Here is a 22,950-nt window from a genome sequence, read left to right on the forward strand (position 1 = left end):
ACGCTTTTTTTTTTTTTTTATGCTAATATTTCAGTGAAATTTTTAAGTAGCTACAGTCATTCGTTTTATAATTACAATAAAATAAGAAAATTGTTACATGAGAAATCAAATGAATACCAAATGTTGTAAAAATATAAATTTCAGACGCTCATAAAAATTTAATTTAAGTTTCTTGTAGACATTTTTTTTTTGATATAGGTAGACAAACTTATGAGTAATCTTATATGAAATTTTAAAATCTTAGATTTTAAAAGAAAAATTTTTATGAATTCTCAACTCAAAATAATTTGATAATTTTCGTGATTTTTCAGTATTTTGTCAAAATTTAAACTTTAAATGCTTATAAATAAAAACTGTGACTAAGGATTTTTAATTTTTTTTATCTGCCTTTGAAACAATAACCTTGGAGCCTTCTATTGAATTTTCAAGCCTTTTTACTCAACAGATAAAATTTTATTGATATTTATAGAAAAAAAACTAAAAATGGAAATTTCAATGTCCGTAAACACCTCAAAATAAGTCAAAATATTTGGAAAATGTTATGGTGTTTAGGAAATGCAATTATAAACATTCGGTCAAAATTTCATGTCCCTTCAATCATTTGTCTTAGAGTTACACCAAAAACCAGAATCGATTTTCTCAAAAACAGATTTTGCGCAAAAATTCCCGTTTTTCCTTAATTTTTCATGTCGCTTTTGAAAACTACTGGGAAATTTTTACTTTTGACCCCTCAAAGTACCAACTAGTTTCACTTTCCTATCAGAAAAGTTACTGTTGAAGAAATCCAATCACTTTTACTTTCCTAAAAGGTGATGACAGACACAAAAAAAAAAAAAAAACACACATCATTGTAAAATCAATACATTCATCGTTCCACTTGGAATCTAAAATGTGGACAACCACAATTTTTTTTAATTCAGTTTTTGTTGATTGTTATAAATTGTATTTAAAAAGTTTTTATTCAACTCAAAAACAAATAAATTTAAACCTCATCAGTTCATTGACATTTATTCAATATGCGATCTATACCACATCACAATAATATCTACCATAGTTAACTTGTGAGTCTCTAAATATACTTTTTCGCCCAAAACTAAACTTCAATAAATAATAATGAATATAAATGTGATTCACCAAGCATACTTAACCCCATGTTTTTTATTAAAATTATAATATTTGTAATTTTTAAATATAGGTACCTAAAGTTAAATATAGTGTCTAAGTGATGGAACACCTTGTTTATTGAAAGAGAACATCCCTTTTTTATGTCAACTAATTAGTGGATAATCTTTTTAATAAGGTTCAAAATTCAAAAGAGTAGTTATGAAGTAATTAAAACCCCAACAAAAATCTATTGTTTACATTTTATTTTTTAGAAAATCCCTCGAAAAATCCATAAAAAATAATGCAAAATGTCTCGAAAGAGAAGTTTGATTTTTTTAATAATATGAAGATTTATTTTTTTTTTTTTGATTTTTTAGTTTAGAAATATTTTTTTTTTTTGATTAAATATTTTGTCTAAGTCCCGAGCCCTGCATATTAGTTTCACTAATACCCCCAAAACATAATAATATAATATAATGTATCCATAACTTATACAAAAATGGTTAAGTACTCTTCTGATTTCTCCAATTTTTTTTAAAGAATCCAATAGCAATGTTTGCTTTCCTAAAATCATTGATTTGTTATAATTATTTTTGTACAGATGATAAATGTAGTCTTAACTATTAAGATAAGATTGAAACAGAACTGTAAAAAAAAAACAATTAGAGAAATAATCATGTTATTTTAATTTACACATTATTTATAATAGGCCATTACCAAAAAATTGTTTTTCATTAATTTCATTAAATATTATACTTAATCTTAAATTTTTATTTTTAGTTTTAAGATGATGACTGATCTTTTTCTTTTGCATCTTTTTCCTTCTTCTCTTTAGCTTTGGCTTCTGCTTTTGCTGCAGCAATTTCAGCTTCCATTTTCTCATATTCAGTAATAAGTTTCTCAACTTCATGTTTTTCAAGTATGTTTGTGACAGTCTGATCACTTACTCGTTTAAGTGTAGCCATTTCCACTAAAAAAATGTATATCAATTATGTATTATTATTAATTTATTTGAGGCATTAGCAACTTTTTATTAAATTGAAGGCACTTTGTTTGTTCAAAGACTAAAAAATGTATGAATGTTATTTAAATTGTCATTGTATTTTCAAAAAAGGCATTAAATAACTATTGAGAAAATGACCTCTAAAGAACTATCTTGATCCAATTTGCTAAAAAATAAGATACTATATGTTGAAATCGAAGCACTTCTTCTGGTAAAAATTTAGCTTACAGGATAAAAAAGAAAAATGAACACAATTGTAAAACCACTAGCTTCCTCGCTCCGCTCAGAATCTAAAACTTATTACTAGGGTCATGATGTTTATGATCCATTAAAAGCTATAAACATATGCCCAAAAAATATAAAAATATGCCACTTAAACAAAATATGACATTATAAAATGCACTAAACATTTGAAATGTAATATAAACTTAAAATAATAAGTTATTAATCCCTGATAGTCATCACTTAATAATTCGAAATTCAGGGGATCAAGCTAAAATTTGATTTATAGAGGTTTTCGATTTACCGAGTGTTTGAATAATCGTGGAAAAAATAAATACTTTGAATTAAAGAGATTTGGAAAATTGTATTAGATACATACATTATATTTATTATCTATTATTGTATATTATGTTTATGTACATATATATATGTATGTATTATTAAATGTTATTGATGAAATCATATATTTTTTTTTTGTGATAAATTGTTGGTCACTATATGGTATTATAGTTCATAGAATTATTTAACTCACAGATATCTGTGATACTATAAGCTAATATAATATTTTATCGCCGTCGTTATTAACTTAATTACTAGTACGCCAATTAGGTTGTTTATAAAATATAATTGTGATATAATCGCATATATTATAAATTATAATTAAATATAATTTATAATACAGAAATTAGAATTACAGGTTCTGGCAAAGTTTGAATTGTAGTGTCTCCCACCGACAGACATTTTCAATTATTGAGTGGACCGAAATACATGTATTTTCTTTTAATTGTAGAGGGACCAAGCGTTTAGTTTGATGTAGAAGTTTTTTGAATTATTGAGTGACAACTGTAATTTTTAATTATAAAATAAAATTTAAATTTTACATTTTAAGTGGAGCAATTGGATTTACAATGTTTTGTATTATTTTTTTTTAGTATACACTTTTTAGGTAGAAATAATACTTCAACCATCAACTTTCACCCTTTCACTACTCCAGACCTTTTTTTTAACTTTTTAAAAATATAGTCACAAGTTGGTATTACAAAATCAAATATAATATGATTCATAATATACTAAGACTATATTATACGAAACTAAAATATTTGTCAATTTATTTGTGTATGTAAGTTATTACTGGTCAGACATACATTATCTTAACAACCATAGTCAGGCATATCTAGATACAGATTAATTTTAATTAAACTATTCATTTATTAAATATGATAGAATTTATTCAATCAGATAAAAGAAAATTAAAACTTCTTTGTTAAACACATATATAATGGGTGTGTGTAACATTAAAATATAATGGGTAGCATCAGAATCGAAAAAAGAAATTTATTTATGTTTATTGTAATTGTTTTGAGTGTGAAAGAATTAGAAAATTTAGTCCAACTATAATTTTTTTTTGGTATATCGGTTTTTTTTTTATTTAATCTGTTACAAAAAAAGAACAATAAAAACAATTGATGTTAAATATAAGTTAAATAAAATAAAAATAAAAAGGCAGATTAAACAGCAGACTGCAGAGGCCTCCCAGCGGAGGTACTACGACAAACTCTAAAAATACAGAGAGGTTTTTTCCAACTGTTATGAATTAATAGATATTTTGTACATTTTCAGTATATTATACCTTTATCAGCTGTAAGTTTTGTAGCGTCCAAAGTTTTTGATAAAATTTTCACAGCCAATTTTTTTGCTTCATCTAAAGTCATTTGTCCTTCTTTATACTCAGTTTTCAATGATGCAATGGCAGCCTATAATAATATTTGATTTATTAAATAACAGTAAGCTGTTTTAATTAAAATTGTTTACAACGTACAGCACTGTTCGTTCCAATACAAGTTGCTTTCCAACCACAATAATTTCCACTAGGATCTGACTGATACAGTTGAAAGCCATAATGTGAATCCCAACCCATGTATAATATTGATACACCAAATGGTCTTTTGCCTATAGAATATTCCAACACAATAAGTAGAAATTGTCTTTTATATTTTTTTTAAATAAATACCTCCATATTGAGTATATGCTTGTTTTACATCACACAACCATGAAACCAGCTGTTCACACGGTATAGAATCTCCATACTGCATACGATAACGTTCTGAAATAGAACGTAATTCACTAACCAAGACATTAGCATCAGCAGTAATACCAGCTACACTGCAAACCATGTCACTAGAAAAAATTTGTGAAAGTTAAGACATTTTAGTTTTACAATAAGTAATTAAAAGTAGTTAAATTACTCATTTAGTTTATAAATTTTCTCTGAGCCACAAGTCTCATCAAGCAGTTTATTCACATTCCGTTTTTCAGCTGCAAGGAGAACTCCATCATTTGTAAGTATGCCCAAACACGTTCCAGCATGACTGATTGCTTCTATAGCATATTCCACTTGGTATAATCGACCTATAGAGTAAATAATATACGACATAGATTCACTACATGTAAAAAATTTAAAACAACAATTAATGTTAGATATTACCTTCAGGAGAAAAAATAGTTGTTCTTGTATCATATCTTCGCGCCTAGAAAAAATTCAATAAGAAAATTAAAATAATTTTATTTATTTATAAAAGTTATTAGTTTATAAAAAAAGTTGAAGAGATTATTTAACATTAAATAAATATATTTGTATATCCCATTACCATTTTGAACGTATCTAGAGAAATAAAAGTTGTAAAATAAAAAAATTATAACTAAAACATAATAATATTGTTGATAAACAATGACAATTTAAAACTGAAATTAAGTTAAAACTTAAAATCCGGGATTTTTTAAGGTTTGTGAATAAACGCAGTGTAATCTAGTTGATGTAGAACGTCTTTGAAATTAACAATTATTCTATGATAAAACCACAGATTAAATGAAACCACAGATGAAACTATGATAAAACCATAGATAATAAAGATATGGATAGGACATGTTCTTATCAGCGATCTTCGAGGGGAACTACAATATTGAGGCCAAATAAAGTATATTATGATTTATATTCTATAATATTTTTTTGTAAGACCTAAATCGAGTATCGACTATCGAATATCAATCACGGTTATGGATAAAGGAGCGGGAACGCGGCCTCAAATATATTTAACATAGCCGTGGCCCACGGACTAATATACCACTTAGAGCCCGTATTACAATCGTTAAACTAAGGTTAAACCACCGAAGTCGGCCGGTAAAATCGGTGGGTTAGGCGTAACTATCTATTCTGTGTTTGATTGTAAAACAGGCCCTTAGGGCCAGTTGTACCGTCTACGGTTAAACTACGATTAAGCTTAATCAGCTGATAACAGATATTTAACCGTGCTAATTCGGCCGGTTAAACTCTGATTAACTTTAATCATAGACGGTACAACTGGCCCTTAGTTGTTCGTGGCCTATCCATATCTTTATTATCTATGAATGCGTTAATGCGATTGGCGATAGCTGCACAGAATATTCTGTGATAGCTGATTGATAAGTGATAAGGGTTAATAAAAGATCTAAAGATCTTTTTTAATTGTACGTTCCTTTTTAAAATCATATACCTAATTGATGTTATTTATTTATTTGGAAACGTCTTATTACTTATTTATAATATTTTATGTTATTACTTCGTACAATAATTTGAAGTCATGTCTTTATTTCCGGCATTTCTAGATAGCTCAAACAAATCTAGTTCAACTGCAGATGTGGAAAGTAAGAGTTTATTCAACTGACTTATATGTAAATTCGATAATTTATGTATGCATCTTGTATCTAAGATGTCATGTTTATTTAACTAAAACTAATAACGGTAGGCAATATAATCGGTTTCATATTAGTTGATTTATGTAACTTGAAAATGCTTCAGTTCACTCCATCCAAGATAGTTTGTTTGAATTAGCCATAGAGTTTATTTTAGTTATTAATTTAATTAAGTTAATTTTCAGTTTGTGTTAAATATTAACCTATAATACTTTTATTTTATAGCAAACAAAGAACAAAAAGGGCAACCAGAATGGCTTAACAATTCTAGTTTTAAGCCTGAAGCTTTAAAGTTAATTAAAGATGGAATCAAAGAAAATGAAAAACAAGAGCATGAGATAAATATTCGAAATTCTTATAAACTGTACAAAAAATTACATGGGAAAAAGAAAAAAAAGAAGGATAAAAAACATGTTAAAAAAATCAAACGACCAAAGTAAGTAATAATTTTAACAGCTTTTCTTTGTGAAAATGTTTTACTTGCAGTTAATCATTGTTTATTTAACTTTTTCAGATTATACGTTGACCATATTTTAAAGGATTGTGATTTTATTACAATCGATTGTAAAAGAGAATTGGGAAATTTAAAAGTTGAAAAACTGTATAGACCTGCAGCTCCTGTGTAAGTTAATTATTAATATAATAAGGGTATTTATTTATATTTTATTAAGATATTAAAATATTAAATATTTTTTTGTTTTGTCTTAAGGTTTCGTGTTAGTAATAAGTATCGTGTTCTAGATCATCAAGGATGGGTATATAATTCTTTTAAGCAAAAACAAATTAAACGATATTACACTTTAAAAGAAAAAGATTGTGGTGACAGAAGTATTGAGATAAATATAGAAGAAGATTGTTTAACTCAAAATAAAATGTTGATAAATATGTCTAAAAAAGTTCAAGAAGAAGATGATATTGAAAAAGTCCAGTTAAATTCAATAAAATGTGAGAATAACTTAACTGAATTGACTGCTGGGTATAATAAACATTTAGCAGAACAGCCAAATGATATTGATTCATGGATAAAATTTGTAAATCATCAAGTAAGGTGTTTTATTTTAATTTTTAAATGTATTTTATTTTTGAATATTACTTCAAATTTTTCTTTATATTTTCCTTCTCCCAACTATTTGAGGTTGGTTACCCTTGTTCTACACTTCCATAGGCCTTCTGTCCCCTACCTCTTATCTACTTACAGTATCCACCAACTATTTCTGTATTATTCTTGACTCTTGTCTATCCATTAATTCTTTTTTGGTCTTCCTCTCCCTCTACATTAATTACATTAATTTCTATAGCTACTCTCACTGCCTTCGAGTGCCCGAGTTACCTCTTATCATAACATGAACCTGTTCTCTTTCATTTTGTCTACAAATGGTGCCACTCTTACACTGCCACTAATAAATTATTTTCTTATTCTAACCTCCCTACTCACTCCATCCATCCACTTTAGCATTCTCATATCTGCTACACTCACCAACTGTTCTGTTTAATTATCCACTATCCAATATTCCTATCCATATAACACGGCTTGCCTCACAACTGTTTCGTGAAAATAACTTCAAATTAACTTTTAAACACTATTGTTATACAGGAAGCCTTATATTCTTTAAACCGTGGGTATGGTTATAAATGCAAATTGAATAAAAAAGTCATCTTAGAGAAGCAAATTGCTATATTAGACAAAGCACTATCAATTAATTTTGAAAATGGCCAACTTTTAGATATGAAATGGACGCTTGCTGAAGATTATTTTACACCAGAAGAAGTAATGTCTCTTATATCTCATAAATAGAGCGCGGATTTGCACGCATTAAAAACCAACTTAAATATGCATAATATATGTACTCAAAAATTAGCAATAAAGACATTTATTTTCTAAATTTTTAATTGAAACAAGAAGTTTAAAATTATAGAACGCTTCTATTTATATACTTTTTTTAAAAATATTTTTGTTTTGTAGGTAGTTTTTTAATCTAAGAAAAAAATAGGAATTAATTAATATCAAAAATATATCCTAAAAGGAATTTACTTAGGTACCTAAATCATTTGTGTTTTGTTGGTAGTTTTAATTTATAGTAAAAAATTAATTCCCGAATATATTTGGGAAAACTGTTTATACCTACGGGTAAACCTTTTAATTTATTTCAATATTAATTGAAACTATAAAAATTTTTTTTTTTCTAAATTATAATAGTAATAAGTTATTTAAAAAGTTTCTAAAAAAATACCAAAATATGCACTAAATGATAGAATAAGAAATTAAAATCGTAAAAAAAGCCTTTAAAATAAAATATAAAAATGGGCAAATGTCAAAATATGCAAAATATACACCATAAAAGTTTCATATTTTAAATAACTATGTCATGAAACATATTCTGTGCTCACTTAGCATATCAATATATCATGCAATCAACCACAATAAATATGCAAATACAAACAAATCCGGGCTCTACTCATAAATTATTAAAAAATAGTTTTTACAATTTTATTTTTATAAATATATATATTAGCTTAATAAAGAGTTGTTGAAAGAATTAGAAAAATATAGTTCATCCAAATCCCCTCAAGCATTATTATGGTGTCATTATATAAATGTAAATCAAAACTCTTTATCAGACTGTACAACCTCTAGTGTTCTGAAAAGGTATTCAGATGCTATGTTTGCCCTGGGTAAAATAAAAAGAGGTTTACCATTGAATGAACAACTTGATATACAACAAAATATTATCGGTTAGTATAATATAATATAAATTCTAGTTCAAATCCATTAATAACAAATTTTTTATGCTAACACTACTATTATCTATTATTTTAATTAAATGTATTTTGTGTATATGCATTTGTTATAGAGCTGTTTGTGAAGTGTGGTTTATTTCTGAGACAGGCTGGACATTATGAACAGTTGTTAACATTAATAAACATGTATTTTTCAATCAGCATTAACCATTTTGATAGTGATCTTATCGAAAAGTTTTATATCGAGTCATCTGATGACATAAGTAAATAAAATCTAATAATATAATAAACTCCGTTTTAAAGGGAATATACAAGTTCTACATTATTTTTTTCTTTAACCGGTCACTATCTATATTGTTATGTGAAAGATGTCAGCCAACAGAAAAAAACTGGTCACCGCCTAGTATATTCTCTTTTGAAACTAAGAATAAACATTTTTTTTTTATGTTACCAATTTAATGATCATGATTTTACAGTTTTTGATAATGAACTGAAAACTATGCCTCTAAATAAAGCATGGTATCAAGTGGAATCATTAAGAACACGCGATCGTTGGTTACCTCTTCCTAAGCATATGGCAGATGATGCAGAAGATCCTCAAAGAGTTGTTTTACCGGAAGAAATGGCAGAATTAGTTCAACCTTTAGCCATTCATAAGTCTGTCATTGCAAATCTGGTTACCGCTTGCTTTATTTTACTAAAAATGCCCATTTTACCATTTCGTCATTTTGTTGCATACCAATTAGGCATTCATAAATGTCATTATTATTTAGATAGTCTTGAGACTGTTCTCAGCAGCCTCTTTATGGCTCATCATTTTGAAGATTGTAAGTTAATACGTTATACATGTTTAATGACTGTAATCCTTGCTACAATCATAATGTATTGATATTCACATATGTTTCCAGCAAACTTTGGCGAAAAGAAAGCAAGTAATGCATTATTGGTAATGCTCAACACAGCAATGCCACCTAACTATTATGAAGAATCTATTTCCAGCCAAACATATTCTAGTTTCTTAACTACCATTTTAAGACATATAACTGATTGTTTGAACGCTATGGATTATATTGATGAGGCTAATATGTTTTTGGTATGGTGGTTAAGATTTGAAAGGTATCGTATGATTGTAAATTTCAGATCTGATAACAGTCGTTTGGTGTCTGAAGTAAAATTGTTGCTTGGAAAACCTCATTACAGGTAATATGTTATATTCAAATAAAATAACTTAACATAGAAAAAATATATTTTTGTATTGCAGAAATAATATTCCTCTGTTCATTGAATTTGCATTACTCAAAAACCAAGTAGGCAAAAAAGATGATGCATTAAAAATTTTACAGAAATTAATAGATGGTCAATCTGTTTTGTTGGATAATCAACCAGTTTATTTAAACATTACTTATCGAGCATCATACACAGCTATTTACAAGAATATAGTAGAAATATTGATTCAATATGAATGCAAGTATGTAATATCTTTTCAACATATTTTTATTTATTAATATATTATATTAATCCATATAAATTGTATGTCCTTTTTAACAATTATTGTTTTGAATTTAGAGAAAAAGCTTTACAAACACTTATAGCTCTTGCAACTGGAGTATTACCAGAGCAAGCAAGTTTAAATTTAACAGAAGAAGCCATGCTTGTATTTGATAATGTCACGGAGAATATTCTAAATGAAAAAGAACAATTTGCATATTGTGATCTGAAGTATAATTATATACCACAATTTCTTATTGAATGGATTATCTGCCGTGCTTGGTTTTTGTATTTGACTCAAAATGTACAAGATTCTGTATCTATGCTAAAAGATGTAATCAGAAAAATTGAAAATATTATAACAACAGAAGGCTACCAAAAAAATCAGTAATGCAATTTCAGTATGTACTTAAGTTTAAATGTTACTAATAGATTTGAAATTGTTATAGTGCTGCTGAAGAAATCTTAACTGAAACCATGATTGTCATTTTAAATTATCATTGTAACAAATCAAAAACGTATCATAAAGAATTAAAAATATGTTTACGAAGTTCTATATCAAAGTACTCTCACAATATGCAATTTTTATTTTCAATGGTTTGGAATGAGGTAAGAAAAAAAAATTACAAATAAATTGGTTTTTTGAATATATTTTATGTGCATTTTTAATTGAATGCTCATGTGTATTTATGATTTTCATAATCCTCTAGTGTGGTGGGTGATAATGATTCCCTTTATAATACATAATCCTATTGTTGTGCACAAGTATAATATTATGGTTGTTGTTGATGATTATAAATTTCTTTTATTTAAAATTAGATTGATGATTACAACTTTGTTATTATATTCTATATAGTAAAACCACATATTAATTGAAATGTACCAATATTTAAAATTGAAAATTACGTATATGTTAAAGTCAAAGTTTGTTGTAATAAGATATCATTAGCTGAAAATTGTCGTCAACAAAGTTATTTATTCATAACGTATGTAACAAACAATTTTATCATCTTCTAGTTTAGATAGTTCTTTGTTTCTAAAGTTAAATATATAATATAAATACTTGCGTCACTTTTTTTTAGTAGTAAAACATTGATTCAACTTCATTTTCCAATTCAACTGCCCATCGACATAATTTCCCTCATATTAATATTCTTGACTAAGATATTATATTAATATTATATACATCTTTATAATTTATATAATTTTTAAACTAAATATTTAGCTTTTTGGGTATTCCACCAAAATCCTATACTTAATATCAATGTATGGAATGTGTTAAAAGATATAATACAAAAACATAAATATTGTATTATTATTAAAAAATTTTTAATAATTTTATTAATATAATGTTTTTTTACTTAAATTTGTACAACACTTACGTTTTAAATATTCTATGCATTTGTTCTCTATTGACAATGAAAATTGTTGTTTATTTGTACAGACTAAGTATGGAGGTTTTGGAACACCACTATGGCAAATTGAAAATGTTTATGTTGACAATGGTGTTGCTAAAAATATGGAAACCGTCAGATTAATGTTGATTCTTGTGGGCAGAGAACGATTGAGAATAGCAAGTGATGTAGCAAGAAAACATTTGAATGACAATGATAGCTCCATGAGTATATATGGTAAGATTTTTTCATTGATTTTATGACTAAATTAACATTTTTTAAATAATGTGCATGTTTTTTATTTGAGGTACATTGAATTGTATTGATTTTTTAATGCAATGTTATATGGTTATTAATTTTAACTGTAATGTGAGAGTTTTGTGGAGTTAAATATAATATTCTAAATTATCTTTGATTTACGGTACTTAAAACAGTGCATTGTTGTGTTTTAAAAAAGCTCTGGGAGTTCTGGGATGGTTGGTTCTGAAATAATTAAAACAAATTTTTGTAGAAAATTAATGGAGTACTATTATGAATATTATTATAATTTTTAAATGTTTTCGTACATTCTCAATTGAAAGATTTATTAAATTACAATATTTTACTTTTCCTGTTTTATAGATCAGCTGAAATATAATATACAAAAACCATATAATTATAATTTAATTTCTATTTTTATAGGAGGTGGAAATATTTTAGATGTATGCAAAAACATGCGTAATTTGTTTGACTATTTCATAAGAAATCTTAGTAATATCACAGGAATGAAAAAGTGTCCAATGTTTTGGAGACTTTATCTACATTATATATCTGAAACCTCACCATTGGATTATAAAAAATGTTACTATGAAGCCGTTGAAAACTGTCCATGGCATAAAGTATATACCTTGATTGTTAATTTTATTAAAAGTCTATTATGGTAACTAAATAATTTGTGTTTACAGTTTTTATACATGGAAGCTGCATTTTACCTTCTAGAAGAGCTGCCAAATATCTGTGACATATTGGTTGAAAAAGAGTTACGAATACACATTACACAAGAAGAGTTGTTAGTGTTAAGAGAAGATTAAATTAAATATAATATTTAGTAATAACTAATTTTTAATACTAAAAAAAGGATTATAAGATATTATCAAATTATGCATGTACGAGTGAATTCAATTACTCTTTGTCAACTAATGAAATGTATAGTTTTTTGTAATTATGTCAACATATTGTAACAGTTCAAAATGGTTTGTGTAATGTATGAAATAAGACTGAATATTTTGTATAATATAGTTATTTAAAAAAACATTTCAATTGCATAATTAATTAGAATTCTCAGTTTGTGCAATAACATTGTTTTTAAACTATCGGTGCAATTTACGAAAAATTTGATTTTTAAAATAATCAAACACATAGTTTAGTGAACAGAATTTTTAACATTAGTAGCAAATTCAATTTAGTTAGTAATTTTAGAACCAAAAGTAAAAAATTGTACTTTTAAAACAATTTTTAAAAACTGGAATTTTAATTTTTAACTGGATTTCCACAAAATCGATTTTGATTTATTGTTACAATTCAAAAATAAGTAGTTGTCGAAATATGAAATTTTCAAAAAATATTCATATTAGCATTTTGTACATAGACACAGTGGCGTGTAACTAGGATCCAAGTGTTGCTCAGGCAACACCCTAAATATGGGTGGGAGGGTGGGTATTGATAGAAGAAAAATAGGAAATTTTATAAGTCGGTATAACAGTATTATGAGGGTTAGGTCACCTAAAATTATTTGAGCAACACCAATTTTATTTATGTTACACACTACTACCTAGACATGATAAAATTTTCAAAATATTTTGCTTCTTTTTGTCCTATTGTATGCAGGGTAAAATTGTGGTATGTCTATAAAAAAGTTTGAAAATTTAAATACAAGGTTCATTATAAATGTGAACAAATAAATAAATAAAAAGTTATCACTGCAATTAAAGAATATCAAAAATGCTTTGTCACAATTGCTTTTGAAGTTCAACTTTTTCCAAATTCATTAAATCACAAAATGTCGTAAATGATTTTGTATATGTATAAAAATTCTTCAGTTTTATTTTTTTCACCTAACATTTAAAAATGTCATACAATAAGTATTATTAATATAGGTAGATTAAAGTAAAAATTGAATGGTAATAACTAATCAGTAACATCAAGTTGAGAAATCTTGCATTACATTTTCAAGCCTTAGCTATTAAAATGTCTACCGTTTTATGAATTTATATAATGAAAATAGATTTGAATTTTGAATATCTGAAACATAATATTTACTTTAGATTCTAGGAACTACTTTTTCCATTTATTTATCTGAAAATTCATAATTAAGTGATCGTTAAACTTAATAAAAAGCAGTGTTCCGAACGTTCACTGAACAATTGAATTTGTTTATGTTCTCTGCTTAAAAAAGGAACTCGTTCACATTCATATTTTTTTCAAAAGAACACGTTCACATTCATGTTCTTTGATACATCATACATGACATTTTCATTGAATGTTTATTATATTAGCATATACAGGATACAATTTTCAAAATAGATTGACTTGTTTTGAGCGGTTTACTGACATTTTCAGTTTTTTTTTTCTATAAATGTTTGTGTCAAAAAGCGTGAAACTTTAATACAATGTTCCTGTTATATTATTTCAACAGCAGTTGAAAATATTAAAAATACAGTCACAATATTTATTTATAAGCATTTAAAGTTCGATTTTTAACAACATTTATCAAATTGAAAATTTAAAAAGGTGGATGTCGCTCTGCTGTACAGTAGATTACAAGTGGGTCACTCTAATGGATGTTACCATTGTATAAAAAAAACGATTCTGAGCGAAAACGGTCAGTCAGCCAATGATATTACTAAGTATATTTGATGATATTAAGGTGAATAAAGTAATTTATATACAACCTATTTGCATGGAATCTTGTTTTAAATTTTAAATCCTTAACTATAAAAGTTGAACATTTTATAAATTTTTAACTACAAAATTCGAAATTTAAATGATTATAAAAAAAAATTGTATTTATGTATTTTTAATATTATTCAACTAATCAACTGCTATTGTAAGAATATATCGGGAGCCTTGCATTAAATTTTCACGTTTTTTACCCAACAAATATAGTTTTATTGACATTCATAGAAAAAAGTTAGTTCCATTCAGAATCTATGACTAATAAAATTGGAAATAGAAAATATTCCGAAACAGTTCAATACATATCAAAATATTTTGAAAATTTTATCGTGTATAGAAAATGCAAATATAAACGACCGGTGAAAATTTCATGTATATACGTTCATTTGTTCTGGAGTTACACCAAAAAAACAAAATCGATTTTGTGGAAAACCGAATTTGCGTAAAAATTCCCGTTTTTCCTTAATTTTTATGTGGTTTTTCCCGGCGCTTTTGAAAACTATTGGGAATTTCAAATTTTGACCTCCTGAACGCACCAACTAGATTCACTTTCCCATCGAACAAGATACTGTTGAAGAAAATCCAAGCATTTTTACTGTCCTAAAAGGTGATGACAGTCACAAAAATAAAAAGGTGGATAAGTGGATGTCGCTCTGCTGTACAGTAGGTTACAAGTGAGTCACTGTAATGGATGGTGTTAAATTTGAATATCATTGTATAAGAAAAAGTAAACCTGAAAACGATTCTGAGCGAAAACGGTCAGTCAGCCTATGATAGGAGCCTATGAAATAAGTATATTTGATGATATTATTGTGAATAAAGTAATTTATATATTATAACCTATTTACGTGGAGCCTTGTTTTAAATTTTCAATCCTTAGCCATAAAAGTTAAACATTTTATACATTTTTAACTACAAAATAATTAATAAATTATAAATCTGATAAATGTTGTCAAAATTTGAACTTTAAATGCTTATAAAAAAAAATTGTACCTATGTATTTTTAATATTTTTCAACTGCAATTGTAACATTATATCAGGAGCCTTGCATTAAATTTTCACGCTTTTTTACAAAACAAATAAAAAGCAAATAAAAAACAAAAATTTATTGATATTTATAGAAAAAAAAACTAAAAAAATTGAAAACTGACTATGTCCGTAAACAGTTCAAAAAGAGTCAAATTATTTTCAAAATTTTATGGTGTATAGAAAATGCTATTATAAACATTCAGTGAAATTTTTAAGTATCTACAGTCATTCGTTTTTTAATTACAACAAAATAAGAAAATCGTTACATGAGATATCGAGTGAATATCAAACGTTGTAAAAATATAAATTTAGACGCTCATAAAAATTTAATTTAAGTTTCTTGTAAACATTTTTTTTTTTGATAAAGGTAGACAAACTTATGAGTAATCTTATATTACATTTTCAAATCTTAGATTTAAAAAGAAAATTTTAATGAATTCTCAACTCAAAATAATTTGCTAATTTTCGTGATTTTTCCGTATTTTGTCAAAATTTGAAATTTAAATGCTTATAAATAAAAACTGTGACTAAGGATTTTTAATTTTTTTCATCTGCTTTTGAAACAATAACCTAGGACTTAGGAGCTATCTATTAAATTTTCAAGCTTTTTTGCTCAACAGGTAAAATTTTATTGATATTTATAGAAAAAAAACCTAAAAAAAATGGAAATTGACAATGTCCGTAAACAGCTCAAAATAAGTCAAAATATTTGGAAAATGTTATGGTGTATAGAAAATGCAATTATAAACATTCAGTCAAAATTTCATGTAATTTGTTTTAGAGTTACACCAAAAACCAAAATCGATCTTCTCGAAATTTTGCGTAAAAATTCCCGTTTTTCCTTAATTTTTCTTTTGTTTTTCACGTCGCTTGTGAAAACTACTGGGAAATGTTTACTTTTGCCCCCTCAAAGTACCAACTAGATTCACTTTCCTATCAGAAAAGTTACTATTGAAGAAAATCCAAGCACTTTTACTGTCCTAAAAGGTGATGACAGACACAAAAATAAAAAAAAAACACACATCATTGTAAAATCAATACATTCATCGCTTCGCTCAGAATCTAAAAATTAAAATAAAAACACATCATTGAAAAATTCCGCTCAGAATCCAAAATGGTTTTGTAGTTAAATATTTATAAAATGTTCAATTTGTATAGCTAAAAATGGAAAATTTAAAGGAAGGTTCCGTATAAGTAGTTATTTTATAACCAAAATATCTAAAAATCTAAAAATACACATTGACACAGTTTATTTTAGTTATTTTAAGTTCAAATTTGGACGAAATTACATAGTAAATAACCAAGTTAACGATTTTAATTATGTTTTTGTAATTTTATAATTAGTATTAACAATAAAATAATTAATAACAATATAAAATATCCTAGACTGACAAACCATCTTCGCTCAGAATCGTTTTTCGTTTACAATTATATTATATCATTGTACTCAAATTTAATACCATCCGTGTAATGTCCATGTCCCTGCACTTGTACCCTATACTGACTATACTGTACTGCAGAGCGACATCAACTTACCCGTTTTTTTTATTTTGCTTATAAGTTAAATAATTTTAGGATTTTGGGCAGATTATGTATGCCCATTGCCCATGAATGTAAAAACAACGCTCTTCATAAGTCTATGTTAGTGGAAATTAAATACAATTTGAGCGTAAATCCTTAGTAATTTTTTATTGTAGTTTTATAGTTAAAATGTTGACAAAATTCTTTAAAACACGAAAACTGGCTTACTCGCGGTACAGCGTGGGGCGGCGCCGTGCGGCTTGTCATATGCGATATGCGTTTCCACGGCGTTGTTCCTCGGTACAGTCGCGGGCCACAAGCCACAAGCCGAGCCACGAGCCGTAAGCCGAGCCACGTACTGTTTAGTCTAACCTTAATATGATCAATCACGATCGCCGCTAACGGCATAAGCCAGTATTATTATTTGGATTTTAATTAAAACGATAACGGCGGCGCCATCTACTGCCGCCATATAATTTTTGACTGGACCGTGTGCGCACGACGAAGACATTTTCTTTGCGTCGTGCGCTTTCGTGAATAACGGGCCCTCGCAGTTGCTCAATTTCCCAGTTACATAGTGTAGTTGTCATACACAATTTACAATGATGAGTGGGATGTGGGCAAACCAGCACCATCGGATTACTCTTTGGGATAATGTATGGAGGGGCTTCAGGCCTGGGGACCAGAGACGGATTGGTTAGGTGAGCTACCGAGAAAACGTCGGTGGGCCGCCTAAAGCTTAGGCCGGTCGTGTGGGTGTGGGTGAAAATAAATTCATGTTTAAAATACAATTAGCCACATATAAGCTCGTAACAGTTTCAGACGTAATTTTGGGCCATTTACTGTGCAAATGGGCCGCTTAGGAGTGAAAATCTCGATGGGCCGATACATGACATCGGCCCACTGTACAATTGTACAGTAGCACAGTGGCCCAGTCTGCCCCCGCGCACACACACACACTAACACAATCATTGCTTTTCATTAATAGGATTAAACATGATTGATATGATCTGATCTGTCATGGTCATTATGAATATAATGAATAATGATTAGTGTTTAGTACCTGTATGTATTCAATAGCTTATCTTGTGTTTGACGCTATGTCATTAGTCATTATAGTCATTACCTGTATATTCCATAACTTTATAATAGGTATTATCTTATATGACGTTATCCAAAATAAGCTAATGTTATATTATCCCATATCTGGTTGTTATTAACATTATAGGCTATTGGTCATGTCGGCCATGATGTTAACATTACCTATAACCCGTAACTTGTTTGACACAGCACCTAAACCTCTCCCAGATTTTTCACGTCGCCCCCCCCCCCCCCGAGATGTGGCGGACCAGTCAAGCTGACCGCTGTTTTGCCGACTGGTCTCTACGACTTGACGCGATTAATTCCCAGACTATACCTATACCTACACCTATACCTATATAATCAGTGGCGTGGTGAATGGTTATTTCAGAGGCCATGGCCCCTGGTGGGTGGAAGCCTGCAGTGGGTCCCCTAGTAAATTTAATATGATATTCTCAATAGGTAGTCAATAACGATATGAAATATAATTTGTTATATTATGTTAATACATTATTATGCATAAATGCTTGGGATATTTGTAACCTGCCTCTGGAAAATTTTTAGTTCACCACGCCACTGTATATATTATTATCAGTATATAGTATTGTCTATATAGTATATATAGTTTTCACTGTTCGATCAACGCATCCGGTCCTGCACATATTTATAATAATGTGCGCAGTATAATCTTCGACCCACTACATGTTTTGTATATACAGTCATACGCAGGCCATCGGGTTGTTTCGTGGCCGCTGAAGTTTTACCGACGATGTTTACCGAATAGTATTTTTAAAATTTTTTATTTTAAATTAAAAACTTAACAGTCAGCAATATTGAAGACACGGTAAACTATCCGCAAGAATTTTTGAATGCCCTGAACCCTACCCGGGCCTGTCACCGCGTCGCCTGATTATAAATATAAGTATACCCCCGTCATGGCGTCGCCCTGTTGAGAAATTCAAGCCCATCTAGCGTCTGTAATGACTAATGGCACGAGACTATTAATAAAAGACTTACGAGATAATTTAGTCGCAGCGACCGTTCTCACGGGGCCAGCTGCACCCGGGAAACGGGCGTACATTCCATGTATTCCGGTGATACCAACGGACTACTTAGGTGTACCTATTACATCTATCAAACGGTTGCAGTTTCCGGTGTAATTGTAATTTGCCCTCTGCACAACGAATAGGTAGGTCCTGGGGACAAACATTCTCGCTCGTGGGTATCGGCTTGGGGCAGTAGTGCTTTTGCGATGGCCAGTTCGCTTACCACGAGTGACGGTATCTCCCGAATACCAATATATTTTGTTACCGGAAAACGATAGGCCTACCATATAGAAGCCTTGATTTAATGCATTAATTATCGTCCTGGCCGAATTCGTTATTGACATTTAAATACATTAAATATCTGTTTCAGCCCTATATACCCGGTTAAATGCGTTCAGCTGTTACAAATAGTACCTAAACATTTAGTGTACATTATGTCTTACACAGACCCCACAGCAATATTATTGCGGCTAAAAAAAAAAATGATAGAATTATGTACAATTTAAAATGACAAATGTGTGTGAACTACTATGGAGCTGTAGCCAACGACTATAACTATTGATAAAATATATAGATACGATTTAGGCATAGGTGTTTTTCCGAGATTTGATTGATCGAAACCCCTAGCGCGTCAGGAAAAGTAATCACGAGCTTTAGAGACACGTACAAGCCACGGGAAGCAATTTAATTCAAAAGAAATTTAGCAACGGTAAAAAAATATATAGCTATAGTTAAAGTTATATCTTTGGACATAAAATTTTATAGATTTTATTATTATACACACATATTATAAAATACAGCAGACACACGACTGAATTTTTTATTTTTCATCAGCATAATATTTAGTGCCGTGTTAAGGTGTAACGCCGCCGGGGGCACACATATTTTGCCGCCTCATAGTAATAACCCTGTTATATATTTATAATATGTAATATTTTGTAAACAATTTTTAAAAATAAATTAATAATTAACCATGACTGGAAATAGATAAATTACCCGTTTGAGTAATTTCTAAGTATTTTTATGAATTCACAATAATGTGGGTACGCCACAATACCCATCATAGATATGAGAACTATCAACTATTTATAGTTATAATAATGTTGATACATATTATTATTTATATTTAGTATTTACTACAACTGTACGTCTGTGCAGGCGTACAGCAATATCCTCGTCCGTCGAGTCTCGACTTTGTTAATGCGTGTTAATATTGTAATCATTCGAATACGATTTAGGTATAGCCGTATAGGTATAAGTAAATAAGATTTATTATGATTAAAAATATTTTTTATATAATACTTAAATCTTTTAACATTAAATTGTATAATATATTTAATAACTGATGGAAAAATTGATTTAACGCAATAATCCAAAAAAATGATTGAACAAATTTGTATACGAATGCCACCTATGAAATATTTTCAAATTTTGCCGCCGGGGGCAAATGCCCCCTTTGCCCCTCGTTAAACACGCCTCTGATAATATTGTAATGAAAAATCATAAACATTTTTTTTGAATACATTAAGTAAACTTGGATACTAACTCAAACATCTCTACATTTTTTAAATCGAACAACTAGAAGTACCTCAATTTTTATCAGGCGTAGGTATAACTATTTTTTCTATGTTTCACGTGTGTTAGACAAAGACAGAAAATCACTAGTAGTAAAGTAACTGGTAAAAATGCATGTGAATGTACGATAATTATGTTTGCAATTCTATAATTTTTTCTTGTTTGTAATTTCAAAAGTTCAAACTAATATAATTTATGCATTATTTTATGTTCCACTTTATTATATACTTATTATATATTTATTATATATTTATCATATTGTATATGTATATCACTTTGAATGTTTTTTTAAATGTCCCGGGACACAATTTGCGCAGTGAATGATAGTGACCTTTTTTCGGGTACACAATTTACATACGTATTCTGTATATTATATTCGTCCAAAATTTAAAAATAATAATACATATGTCTATTCTATTTATAGTCATGCAGTATTACAACACTGAATACAAAAATTGAAGTGACCACAAAAAAAACATTTTAACATTATTCGGATTGAATAAAATAATATAATTTTTTAATCCTTTTTTTTTATTCATGGAACACCATCAATTACTAGGTTATTACCTTATAACAAAATAAATATTAGCTACATATACATAATACAATGGTTTCCTTATATTAAGTTGTACTTTAATTCTTTATAATAAGAATATAAGATAAAACATTAAGGGGCCTCGCTACTGCCGTCAATTTTAGCTGAAAAGACTTAAGGTATTGACAAAATTAAAGTTACTTAACGTTGTCCGATTTTGATTCTGAAAAAAAATTTAAACTCAGCCAGAAAATTGTCTATAGATCCTACGAACCACTTTGTAAAAACTAAATTTTATATTATTGCGAACTGTTATTGAAAACTTAAAAATATCAACTTTTTCGAATCATAATTAAAATTAAAATTAATATTAAAAATGGAAAATGTTTCGTACGATCTACAGACATTTTCCTGCTGACTTCAAATATTTTTTTCAGAAACAAAATCAGACAACGTTAACTAACTTTAATTTTGTCAAAACAAATGTAGGTTTTTGTAGGATTCGAATAGAGAATGGATATGGTTATCGAGTTATTGACATGTGCATGCGCGTACGAGAGAGGATACCCGCATTTAATTTCACTCACACTAATAATCATTTACAACTCCACATATAGATCCCGGGCGGCTGTAACAAGATCAGAAATTGACTAAATGTCGCCCCTTAAATAACGACCGTAGCGAGGCCCCTTAATATTTATTCCTGCCAATTTATCGCCAAAAATATTAAACTCATGATTTGTCCATGCAGACCAAACACAGGTAGGTGAGACTAAATTATTATGTCTTCTAAAACGATGAGTATTATACAATATTATGAGTTGTACTGTAATTTAATATTATAGACTTATACAGTTATACTATTAAATTTAAAAACCGTTTTACAACTCTATATATAATTGGATTTTAAATCAAAAATGTTAAACCCGTCATAAATTTATTAATATCAAATAATTGGCCTGAAAAATAAAAAAGTTATTAAGGATTAATTTTAGTTTATATTGTTTCAAAATGTACAATAGGTGTGAGTGTTAAAATAATACCACACCAAAAAGCATTAGCCAATGCCCAATAGGTATATCATAGGATATAGACTATATAGTTAATAAATTATTCAATGATTGTATTAAAGCTTTATAATTTATATATATGTAATATGTATAGGTAATTAGGTATAGGTTACATATAACGATGTACCATCATTTGAAGGTTTATATTATTTAAAATTTTTCTCAAAGGTTCGAAAATATAAATTATTTTCCGACAAAAAAATTAAATGGGCACGTTCCATTTTAATTGCGTGTCAAAATACAAACCTAAAATAAATAATGTATCAGTTTTTTTTTTTTTTATAATAAAACAGTTGCAACTTGCAATCCGTTTGATTTGCTATTCACATATGTGGAACGATATTATTAACACAATTGTTTGAGGATTTATTAGTTTGAAAATGTAAAACGTTTTAAAGTGCAGACACAAATTATTCAAATGAGACATTTTACTTCAGATTTTTTTGCATACCTACCTATTTGGAGAATTTGTAAGAAAAAT

The 22,950-nt window shown here is 28.2% G+C and overlaps 2 protein-coding genes across 3 annotated transcripts; one reads left to right on the forward strand and one right to left on the reverse strand.

Annotated features, from left to right (window-relative positions):
- Positions 1-1,766: 1,766 nt before the first annotated feature.
- Positions 1,767-5,133, reverse strand: LOC132938670 (proteasome subunit alpha type-4-like). The gene is made up of 7 exons (XM_061005640.1): positions 4,978-5,133; positions 4,815-4,857; positions 4,576-4,738; positions 4,341-4,507; positions 4,149-4,279; positions 3,960-4,083; positions 1,767-2,074 (listed from the first exon to the last, which is right to left on the reverse strand). The coding sequence occupies exons 1-7, from the start codon at positions 4,978-4,980 to the stop codon at positions 1,887-1,889; spliced, it is 819 nt and encodes a 272-aa protein (XP_060861623.1). The 5' UTR covers positions 4,981-5,133; the 3' UTR covers positions 1,767-1,886.
- Positions 5,134-5,749: 616 nt separating this feature from the next.
- On the forward strand, positions 5,750-12,985 carry LOC132938669 (nuclear exosome regulator NRDE2). 2 transcript variants are annotated; one of them, XM_061005638.1, is made up of 15 exons: positions 5,750-6,010; positions 6,284-6,494; positions 6,573-6,680; positions 6,768-7,101; positions 7,653-7,826; positions 8,572-8,791; positions 8,911-9,060; positions 9,274-9,624; positions 9,706-9,997; positions 10,059-10,265; positions 10,364-10,672; positions 10,735-10,894; positions 11,730-11,916; positions 12,361-12,557; positions 12,624-12,982. In XM_061005638.1, the coding sequence occupies exons 1-15, from the start codon at positions 5,947-5,949 to the stop codon at positions 12,747-12,749; spliced, it is 3,090 nt and encodes a 1,029-aa protein (XP_060861621.1). In that variant the 5' UTR covers positions 5,750-5,946; the 3' UTR covers positions 12,750-12,982. The 2 variants fall into 2 exon arrangements, with proteins under 2 accessions (XP_060861621.1, XP_060861622.1); XM_061005639.1 differs by lacking the exon at positions 5,750-6,010 and having other exon boundaries at positions 6,462-6,494; positions 6,800-7,101; positions 12,624-12,985.
- The last annotated feature ends 9,965 nt before the right edge of the window (positions 12,986-22,950 follow it).

Source organism: Metopolophium dirhodum, chromosome 2 (assembly GCF_019925205.1).
Source record: "Metopolophium dirhodum isolate CAU chromosome 2, ASM1992520v1, whole genome shotgun sequence".
Lineage (NCBI taxonomy): Eukaryota > Metazoa > Arthropoda > Insecta > Hemiptera > Aphididae > Metopolophium > Metopolophium dirhodum.